Source organism: Staurois parvus, unplaced genomic scaffold, assembly GCF_062004578.1.
Source record: "Staurois parvus isolate SC_StPar_1 unplaced genomic scaffold, SC_StPar_1.0 ptg001134l, whole genome shotgun sequence".
Lineage (NCBI taxonomy): Eukaryota > Metazoa > Chordata > Amphibia > Anura > Ranidae > Staurois > Staurois parvus.
Genome location: NW_028318930.1, coordinates 3,693,439 through 3,705,177, shown reverse-complemented (window position 1 = coordinate 3,705,177; position 11,739 = coordinate 3,693,439). Strand labels below are relative to the sequence as shown.

At 43.4% G+C, this 11,739-nt stretch overlaps 1 protein-coding gene across 1 annotated transcript in view; it reads left to right on the top strand.

Moving 5' to 3' along the window:
* The first annotated feature begins 7,087 nt into the window (after nt 1–7,087).
* The window catches only part of LOC149439327 (uromodulin-like), a 39,567-nt gene continuing 34,915 nt past the window's right edge, over nt 7,088–11,739 (top strand). The window contains exons 1-2 of the mRNA XM_089659208.1: nt 7,088–7,223; nt 9,569–9,595. Of these exons, the coding sequence (XP_089515334.1) occupies nt 7,175–7,223; nt 9,569–9,595 (76 nt within the window). The 5' untranslated portion in view covers nt 7,088–7,174. The remainder of the gene's footprint in view (nt 7,224–9,568; nt 9,596–11,739) is intronic.

Genomic DNA, 11,739 nt, shown 5'->3' with positions numbered 1-11,739 from the left:
AAGTATTCAAAGTGGCCAAACCGGGTACGGAAAGCAGTTTTCCACTCGTCCCCCTCTCTTATGCGTACCAGGTTATAGGCCCCCCTTAAATCAAGCTTTGTGAAAATAGCCGCAGCCTTTAGGCTCTGAAACAGTTCTGGTACCAATGGCAATGGGTAACGATTTTTTATTGTGACCCTGTTCAGCTCCCGGTAGTCAATACAAGGTCTCAGGGTTTTGTCTTTTTTCTCCACAAAGAAGATTCCCGCTCCTGCTGGAGAAGTGGAGGGGCGGATGAATCCCTTCTGGAGGCTGTCCTCGATATATTCCTTCAGGGCCCCCAATTCAAGCTCAGATAGGGGGAAAATACGCCCAAAAGGGATTTCAGAGCCTGGTAACAGGTCGATTGGACAGTCATACGGGCGGTGGGGGGGCAGAGTGTCGGCTCCCCGCTTACTGAACACATCCAGGAACCCATGATAGGCTGCGGGAATAACCTGTTTCAAGTCGGAGTCTCCTTCGGAGCAAAGGAGAACTCGGGGCCCCGCGGGGCCCGAAGTGCGACAATGTTCCCGACAGTATGGGGAAGGGAACGAGATTGACCCGGTCTCCCAGTCAATCTGGGGGTTATGGGCCCGTAACCATGGGAGCCCCAGAATGACTGGGAAAAGAGGTGATGCAATAGCGTCCAGGCGGAGGAACTCCTGGTGCTGGTTGGCAATGATAGTGGCAATGGGGGGAGTTTCCTGATTAACTACCCCCGATTTTATCTGGGAACCATCAGCCAAAAAGATGTTGAAGCCCTTCTGTCTGTGTTGGAGAGGGATACCCTGTTGGTGAGCAAACTCTAGATCCAGGAAACAGCTGCATGCCCCCGAATCAACTATGGCTGTCACCTCCACGATCTTTCCTGGAAGCTGAAAGGAGAGGGGCACTACTAAGTATTGCGAAGGACAGGTATTGCTAATAGACAAGGAAGAAAAACGGGTGCACTTACTCATTTTTTGAGGGCAGGATCGCACCATATGACCAGCTTCACCGCAGTAAAGGCAGAGGTTCTGGGCTCGTCTGCGCTGGCGTTCCTCCGGTGATAATTTAGGCCGTGCCAGACCTAGCTGCATAGGTTCCGGAACATCTCCTGGTGGTGGGTTCTGGATGCTTTGTCGGGTTGGTGGGCTGGGGCCTAGGAATGGACCCCAGGTATTTCCGCGACCCTGGCCGGACCTCTCAAGCCTGCGTTCCCGCAGTCTTCGGTCAATCTTAATTGTCAGGGCAATAAGGTCTTCTAGAGACTCGGGAACCTCCACCCGGGCTAGCTCATCTTTCAAGGGATCGGAGAGTCCCATACGGAACTGGTGCAATAGAGCGAACTCATTCCAGCGTGTGTCCCCCATCCACCACCTGAAATCAGAGGCGTATTCCTCTGCCGCCCGCCGGCCCTGTCGGAGCGCATATAAGGTCGCTTCGGCAGAGGCTGCCCGCTGTGGGTCATCATACAAGATGGCCATTGCTTCAAAGAAACTATTGACCGATCCCAGGTGAGGATCATTGTTTCCCCTTAGCCGGTGGGCCCAATCCTGGGGTTCACCCTGTAGTAGTGAAATAATGAATCCTACCTTCACGTTTTCGGTCAGGAAGGTACGGGGTTGTAGCTCAAAGAACAAGAGACAGGAGTCGCGGAATGACCGGAAGCGTGTGCGGTCCCCGTGAAAATGCTCCGGTAGGGGTACTCGGGGTTCTACCATAGGGAGCGGGGCGGAAGCCCCTGAGACTGGCTCCTGAGCTACCAGGGCCGGGGGTGCAGAAACCGGGGCCTGTGGGGCAGGATCAGAAATAGAGCCAGTCTGGATGCGATTCTCCAGCTGCATGCATCTGTCCTGCAGGACCGTTACGGCCTGCGTCAAATTAGCTAGGTGCCTGCAAATTTCCTCTAACAGGGAGGGCCCTCCTCTAGGCTCAGTCATGGCCTTTTGGTACTGTAAGGGACCGCCCGGCGGTACCACTAGCACTCCACTGGTCGGATGTTCCCAGCGCACGGAGTCTAAGCCCCAGGGTACTTGTTCACCAGGGCCCCTGATGGTGGGGATGGACTTGGAGTACCCTAGGACCAGGTCGTGACTACTGAGGACACCCGTCAGTGGTAGGGGTATTCGCCAGGGGCTCCCACGGGAGAGAGCCAGGTATGAGGAGGTCTGGAGACCCCGTAGAGAGGGACGGATGGATGGATGGATGGATGGCTGAGCAGGAGCAGGGTCATACAAGCCGGGTCGGTAACTATGGGGACGGTGCGGTACAGAGCAGCGGGCAGAGAATAGTCGGGTCACACGCCAGGTCAGCAACAGCAGGTCAGATCCAATAGGGGGCATTCAGGAGAGAGGTCAGGCAAGCAAGGGTCAAAACAGGAGAAAACAGCAAGGTCAGGGCACAATCCGGGTCAGCAACTTACTTCAGACAGGTTCACAGGTTCACAGGATACAAAAGACCAAAAGGCACTGAATGACAGCTCAGGGCCGTTTAAATATCCCGCCCTGCGCTGTCATTGGTGCCAGGCGCGCGCCCGCGGTCACTACTGCGCATGCGCGAACCTGATTGCCGCGGTCGGCCAAGTCCCGGCGCTCGCGTACAGGGAGGTGTACTGCGCCTGCGCCGGGACCAGCGGCGCGACGATCTCCGACAACAACAATCCATCCAGGCCCTGAGGTAGCAAAGCAGCCCCAAACCATGATGCTCCCTCCGCCATGTTTTACAGTGGGGATGAGGTTTTGATGTTGGTGTGCTGTGCCTTTTTTTCTCCACACATAGTGTTGTGTGTTCTTCCCAAACAACTCAATCTTGGTTTCATCTGTCCACAGTATATTTTGCCAGTAGTGCTGTGGAACATCCAGGTGCTCTTTTGCAAACTTCAAACGTGCTGCAATATTCTTTTTGGACAGCAATGGCTTCCTCCGTGGTGTCCTCCCATGTACTCCATTCTTGTTTAATGTTTTCCTTATTGTAGATGTGTCAACAAAAATGTTAGCATGTGCCAGAGATTTCTGAAGGTCTTTAGCTGACACTCTGGGATTCTTCTTTACCTCATGCAGCATTCTGCGCTGTGCTCTTGCAGTCATTTTTACAGGACGACCATGCCTAGGGAGAGTAGCAACAGTGCTAAACTTTCTCCATTTGTAGACAGTCTGTCTTACTGTGGACACATGAACATCAAGGCTTTTGGAGATACTTTTGTAACCCTTTCCAGCTTCATGCAAGTCAACAATTCTTGATCGTAGGTCTTCTGAGAGCTCTTTTGTGCGAGGCATGGTTCACATCAGACAGTGCTTCTTGAAACCAGTAAACCCAAAACAGGTGTGTGTTTTTTAAGGGCAGGACAGCTGTCAGCAACACATCCAATATCATCACACTGATTGGAGTCAAGGTTGGCTCACTCCTGGCTCCAATTAGCTCTGGGAGAAGTCATTAAGCTAGGGCCTCAAATACTTTTTCCTCCCTGCACTGTGAATGTTTACATGTTATCTGCAATTAAACCATGGCAACATCTAATGTTTGTGTAGTATTATGTTCAGCAGACTGTGTTCATCTATTGTTGTGACTTAGATGACGTTCAGAGCACATTTTATGCTCAATTCATGCAAAACTTCACGCAATCCCAAGGTGTTCACATACTTTTTCTTGCAACTGTATTGTGTTTTTGTGCATTAAAATTCTAAAAAGTGCATTTTTCCCAAAATGGTTGTATTTGAAAAATACTGTGTGACCTAAAAAATTTCAACACCCACCGCTTGATTCTCTAGGGCCTCTGCTTTAAAAAAAATATATAATGTATTGGGGTTCAAAGTAATTTTCTAGCAAAAAAAGTTTTTTCATGTGAACAAAAAGTGTCAGAAAAGGCTTGATCTTCAAAAGTGGATTATGTGTGGCATAAGCTTAGTGAGGAAGTGATATGAGAAAATATACACTTTAAAGCCTGAATGTGATCATTGGATTTTGGGGTCCTGTATGTGGATAGGCTGCCAAAAAAGTTACATAGTTAGTCTGGCTGAAAAAAGACAAAAGTCCATCCAGTTCAACCACAGAAAAAAAAATAAAGTTATAATCCTACACCCACAGTTGATCCAGAGGAAGTTTACTTTTTGGAAAGTAGACACTCCAAGGTATTTGCTAAGAGGCATGGTGAGTATTTTGTAGCTATACAGTAATTTCTTGCCACATGTTTTTGGAAAATGAAGAAAGAAAACAAAAAAATAATTATTTTTTCTTTTCTTTTTCAAAACCCTGTAACAAAAATAATACCTGTAAAATACTCAACATGCCTCTTATCAAATTCCTTGGAGTGTCTACTTTCTAAAAAGGGGTCATTTGAGGGGGGGGAGTGTTTGTACTATCATGTCATTTTGGAGCCTCCGAAACTGTGATAGGTAGTGGGGAAATTATATGAGGAAATATGCCCTTGTAAAGCCTGGAGGTGGTCATTGGATTTTGGGCGTTTGTATGTAGCTAGGCTGCCAAAAAGTCTCTCACATGTGGTATCCCCATACTCTGGAGAAGTAGAAGAATGTGTTTTGGTGTGTTATTCCACATATACCTATGGCATGCATGAGCAATATATCATTAAAGTGACAACTTTGTGTAAAACAAAATTAAAATTGCCATATTCAAAAAATGTGAGGCAAAAAATAAAATGTTCCATGGAGTCAACATGGAGTCTCTCTGCAAAATACTTGGGGTGTCTATTTTCCAAAAAGGGGTCATTTGGCGGGAGGGTTGTACTGCCCTGGCATTGTAGCACCTCAAGAAATGTGATAGGCAGTCAGAAAGTAAAAGCTACGTAAATTTCATATATATATACGTATATACCATAGTTTGTAGATGCTATAACTTTCACATAAACCAATTAATATATATGTATTGTGATTTTTTTTACCAAATACATTTAGCAGAATACATTTTAGCCTAAATGTATGACTAACTGAGTTTATTGGATATATTTTATATTTATATTATATTTTTTGTGTATAGCGCAAAAAATAAAACCCGGAGAGGTGATCAAATACCATCAAAAGAAAGCTCTATTTGTGCGAAAAAAGGACATAAATTTAGTTTGGCTACAGCACTGCACAACTGAGCAGTTACCACTTGAAATAGTGCAGTGCCGAACAGAAAAAAATTACCTGATCTGGAAGGAGGGTAAATCCTCAGGAGGGCAAGTGGTTAAACTTATTCTTGAGAATAGAACTCTGTTCAATATAGTCTTGTTTAAGAGTGCATGTGCATTTTAATATGCAAAATTACCTGTAGGGAACGCTTTTTGTCCACTGGGGATGATGATTACTGTTCACATGTAGATAGGAATTCCCAGCTGTGGGTTTGAAATGAGTTTTTGAGCAAATAATGCCCTCAGTATTGGACCTCAATTCCAGGTCTAGAAAGACTATATAATTCCCATCTATTTCATGGGTAAAGGAAATTCCATATGGATTTTCACAACAATCCGATTGAGATGTCTGGGTTTGGCGGTTGCCAGGAGAACAGTACTTGCATGACTACATTGTGCCAAGAGTAAAGTGTGGTGGAGGGAGGATTATGGTGTGGGGTTGTTTTTCAGGGATTGGGCTTGGCCCCTTAGTTTCAGTGAAGGGAACACTTAAGGCACCAGCATACGAAGGCATTTTGGACAATTTCATGCTCCCAACTTTGTGGTAACAGTTTGGGGATGGACCCTTCCTGTTCCAATATGACTGCTCACCAGTGCACAAAGCAAGGTCCATAAAGACATGGATGAGTGACTTTGGGGTGGAGGAACTTGATTGGCTTGACAGCAACCCAATAGAACACCTTTGGGATGAATTAGAGCAGAGACTGCGAGCCAGGCCTTCTCATCCAACATCAGTGCCTGACCTCACAAATGAGCTTCTGGAAGAATGGCCAAACATTCCCATAGACACACTCCTAAACCTTGTGGACAGCCTTCCTAGAAGAGTTGAAGCTGTTATAGCTGCAAAGGATGGGCCAACTCAATATTTAACTCTACGGACTAAAACTAGGATTCCATTATAATTCATGTGCGTGTAAAGGCAGGCGTCCCAATACTATTGGCAATATAGTTTATGTGTTGCAACATACCAATCCTCAGATGAGGTGGCTGTATTAGTTTCTTTTTTTTAGACTTGTTTCACCTGGCAATTCTGCAGATAAAATGTTTCCTGTCCATTTGTGGTTAAAATAGTTTCTCCACAGTATCTCTGGTGGTGGTTGTCACACAGGCTGGACTTCAAACATCCACCTTTGTTCAGTTCCAGTACATAGGGGATTGATGAGACTAGTAGTTTACACAAGAAATATAAAGATGTTTGTGCTGTCCTTTCAGATAACAGAAAGTTACACACCACGAGATCAACAGGTATCTGCTGTACTTGCTGAATATGTTCTTAGAAAAACAGAGACGTGGCTTGGCCCTCTCTCTCCGCATTGGCTGACCAGCTGTGATTGACAGCAGCGGTAGCCAATGGTTCCTGCTCACTTTTTCAGCCAATGAGGAGGCAGAGATTTGGGACAGCCAAGGTTGTTGTGCACATTCCTGGATCTCAATGGGGCTCACGTAAGTATTGAGGGGGCTGGGGGCATTGCTGCATATAGAAGGTTTTTTACCATCATGCATTCTTCATGCAAAACCTTGAGCCTTTACCACCACTTTAAAAAAGGCCTTCTAGTGTTATATGCACCTAAATATGATTTAAAAATGTAAAATACAGGTATTTGTTTATAAGACTTTTCCAGAAAATTGCCAGAGATGCACAATGTTGTAAAACGTGTGGGTTATGCTAGCAGTGTGACCTGGGGGTAAGGTAGTTCTCTCTGACCTGTGAACAGTGACACTAGATCAGTAACATTCCTATGTTAAAATTTGTATGCCTTGTACATTCCCATGAACTGAAGACTGTTGCGAAATTTACACTTGACTGACATGAACTGGGTACCAAACAAGTTAAAAATGTAAGTCAGTCCTGGCCAATTAGAATAGCCCTGGAGTTTTTGCATCATATTACTGTTTGCAGTCGCTGATCATTTGGCCTACTTTGCCATTTGCTCCCACCCCTCATCTATAAAACCAGCTGTAAGTGAAGATTTCTGCATTTTTGGGTTTTGGTCTGATAAGGTATTCATCTCATATTCAGGAGCACACCCGATACTTGCACAAATGAAGATATACTTTATCATTGCGTTGGCTGTTCTTATCGAGTATGCAGGTAAGTTGCTGCAAATTACAATTAATAAGTCAATACTAAACAATTTCTACACTAGTACTGTATTTTTGAATATTACAGCTTGACTTTCCGTATCTGTACAGATAATTTAGTTTCAGTATATCCCTCACCCATACAGAATCATTTTAATATTTAATATAAACTTGTGTATTTCCAGCTTTGCTGAAACTGTGCAGAATGTATTGAATTTCACCCTATTAAAGCACCACTACAGCTATAGAATCTAGAACTAATTGGCACTCTTTTGTTCCCATGATCCAATTCAGTAGTTACAGCAGCGGGTCTCTTCTTTATGTAAATTGGGTGCAAGCGGTGGATGCAATGGGCACACTAGGCCTGTGCTATAGGTGGCAAAGTAAAGAGGGGCCTTTCCCTGTATAATTATCAAGCAGAATGTTTCCATTATCAGAGGAAAATGGATCCTCTACCTAAAGGTAATTTTACATGGATTTATACTATTACACATTGTCACAATATTCTAAGACAGGGATCAGTCATTTGCTAGAAAATATTGTGTGTAAAAGAGGTGATATTAGCAGAGGGATGTTGCTTTGGACACGTAAGGTTGTGTGCCTACAGACTGTAATGTAATGGTTATGTAGTGATGCAAATGACCAGCGATACTCTTACTCATTATTTGTATTGCCAACATTTCCTCAGTTCCTTTATGTTCGAAATTCCAGCAGATGGGATGTTTTACTAAAAGAGCACCTGGCAAAGTAAATGTTCCCTTATCATAGCGAATAAATGGAAACCGCATTCACCCCAACCATCCTACTCTGTGTAAGGAAAACCTGGTATTTTCCTTCCTTTACACATGATTGGGTATTCAGTTTGCTTTATTCACTAAGCTAAATGAACATCACTTCTCTAAGCAGACATTCTCTATAAATGGCCACAAAAGAACTAATTTTGATGGGGTGGGGGGGTTAGTCCTCTAGTGGGCAAGCACTAGTCTGGATCTTTCAGGTTTATTAAGGTTTTCTTATTATTCTGTTAACTTTTACCTTTCAGAATAAGGCCAGCACTGAATACTTTAGGCATTTTTGAGCTCTATTACTTAACTTATCAGGAAACGCTTAATGTTCAGGCAAAAAATAACTACACTTAAATCTGCTCCCACCCCTATTGTAAGCTTAATATATTCAAAGGAAAGATGTGCATTTATTTATTTATTACAGGTACTTATACACCATCAATTTACACAGCACTTTACATATCTATTATACATTCACATTGGTCCCTGACCTCAAGGAGCTTACAATCTAAGGTCCCTAACTCACATTCATATACATACTAAGGGCAATTTTAGACAGGAGCCAATTAACCTACCAGCATGTTTTTGGAGTGTGAGAGGAAACTAGAATACACAGAGGAAACCCACGCAGGCATGAGGAGAACATGCAAACTCCAGGCAGGCACTTACCTATTCTGAGGGCACTCCGGTCCAGTCACATGATCGGGCCCTAGTGCTGGTTTCAGTGTAGAGGAGGGCCAACTGACAACAAATGCCTCATAGTAAACCTATGGGTGACATTAACGCCCAGGCTCTGCAGCTGTTGTGTGCAATCTCTCTTCTTCACTGAGGTCGACACTGAGACACTGAGACTCGACACTGAGACTCGATCATGTGATGGGCCCGGAGTAACTTCAGCATAAGTAGTATACAGATCTATCCTTTACAGGGTACATAGAATAGGCTTAGAATGAGAGTGGGAGTAGATTTAAGTATAGCTAGTGTGTGACTGAGCTTCCACTTTAAGCTGACCATACACTGATTTCAGCTGGTTCCTGATGAAGCATCAAAATTCAATCAGTGGATGGCCCTTTGAGCCACCTCCTGTCTGACATCCATTGATTGAAAAATTGAAGAAGCTGGGCAGAGCAACTGCATCCACCCAAATTCTTCTGCTGCCCAGATATTTTGACAGCTACTATAGCTACTATATCGGCAGCAGGAGTTTCATTCATGTGTGGATGGAGAGATCTGTTAGATGTTTTTTGTTTAGCCTGCAGGTCGGCTTTAGAGTATGGAAGAAAGTGTGGGAGATATTTTGTGCACACAAAAGGCCTGAAAGGCAGATTGTACACAGATCACATTCCAATTTTAAATAAACTGCGACTGACTATAGTTTTGACATAAATACAAGATAACATGAGAAAAAAAACAATGCCAGTTGTTTCTTTATGTTATTTGCATATACAGCCACAAATATACAAAGTGTGTGTGTGTCAGTGTATATATGTACTTATATATGTATAGTTTATTGTATACATCACTTTACAAAACAGCCTTTGACTCTTCCTCCTTTTATTCCCTTTTCTAGGTGCTCAGTGCATAGATCCTGCAGACCGTAAGTGTACTACATGTTTTACAAAGACAGGAGAACTGCATGATAAGTAGAGATGAGCGAATCGAACTAGGCGAACCGGAATTCGAGTCGAATTTCAGGAAATATTCGATTCGTGTCGAAACCGAAATTTTGCCTACTTCGGGTGCGCGAATCGAACATTTCCCGATCAGCCGGCAAAAGTGTCCCTGCAGTGAGCTCCGCTATTTCTGACAGTTCTCTGACAGAAGGAACACATGTTTAGCGGTTGAAACATTGTATCTATTAGTTTACATTTAGGATACAGATGTTTCAACCACTGTACATGTGAAGAAGTTGTGAGAGAACTGTCAGAAATAGAGGAACTCTGCACATACACTTTTTGCCGGCTTGGAATTATTCTTCTTTTCATCCTACTTCTTCTTCTTCTTCATCCTCATCCTCAGAAGAAGAGGATGAGGATGAGGATGAGGAAGAAGAAGAAGAAGAAGAAGAAGAAGAAGAAGTAGGATGAAAAGAAGAATAATTCCAAGCCGGCAAAAAGTGTATGTGCAGAGTTCCTCTATTTCTGACAGTTCTCTCACAGCTTGTTCACATGTACAGCGGTTGAAACATCTGTATCCTAAATGGAAACTAATAGATACAATTTGTATCTATTAGTTTCCATTTAGGATACAGATGTTTCAACCGCTGTACATGTGAAGAAGCTGTGAGAGAACTGTCAGAAATAGAGGAACTCTGCACATACACTTTTTTCCGGCATGGAATTCTTCTTCTTCTTCCTCTTCTTCCTCTTCTTCCTCTTCTTCCTCTTCTTCCTCTTCTTCCTCTTCTTCCTCCTCATCCTCTTCTTCCTCCTCATCCTCTTCTTCCTCCTCATCCTCATCCTCTTCTTCTGAGGATGAGGATGAAGAAGAAGAAGAAGAAGTAGGATGAAAAGAAGAATAATTCCAAGCCGGCAAAAAGTGTATGTGCAGAGTTCCTCTATTCTGCAGATACACTTAGAGGAGCTCTGCACATACACTTTTTGCCGGCTTGGAATTAATCTTATTTTCATCCTACTTCTTCTTCTTCTTCTTCTTCTTCTTCTTCTTCATCCTCATCCTCATCCTCAGAAGAAGAAGAGGATGAGGATGAAGAAGAAGAAGAAGAAGTAGGATGAAAATAAGAATAATTCCAAACCGGAAAAAAGTGTATGTGCAGAGCTCCTCTAAGTGTATCTGCAGAGCTCCTCTAAGTGTATCTGCAGAATAGAGGAACTCTGCACATACACTTTTTGCCGGAAACCGCTGTATGGAGTGAATGTCCCAGAACTGTCAGAAATAGACTATTTATGACAGTTCTGGGACATTCACTGCATACAGCTGTTTTAACCGCTGTATGGAGGGAATGTCATGGAACTGTCAGAAATAGACTATTAATGACAGTTCTGGGACTGTCCTTCAATGCAGCGGTTGAAACATTGTATGTATTTGTTTCCATAAATGGATCCATTTATGGAAACAAATACATACAATGTTTCAACCGCTGTATGGAAGGACAGTCCCAGAACTGTCATTAATAGTCTATTTCTGACAGTTCCATGACATTCCCTCCATACAGCGGTTAAAACAGCTGTATGGAGTGAATGTCCCAGATCTATCAGAAATAGACTATTTATGACAGTTCTGGGACATTCACTCCATACAGCTGTTTTAACCGCTGTATGGAGGGAATGTCATGGAACTGTCAGAAATAGACTATTAATGACAGTTCAGGGACTGTCCTTCCATACAGCGGTTGAAACATTGTATGTATTTGTTTCCATAAATGGATCCATTTATGGAAACAAATACATACAATGTTTCAACCGCTGTATGGAAGGACAGTCCCAGAACTGTCATTAATAGTCTATTTCTGACAGTTCCATGACATTCCCTCCATACAGCGGTTAAAACAGCTGTATGGAGTGAATGTCCCAGAACTGTCATAAATAGTCTATTTATGACAGTTGTGGGACATTCACTCCATACAGCTGTTTTAACCGCTGTATGGAGGGAATGTCATGGAACTGTCAGAAATAGACTATTAATGACAGTTCAGGGACTGTCCTTCCATACAGCGGTTGAAACATTGTATGTATTTGTTTCCATAAATGGATCCATTTATGGAAACAAATACATACAATG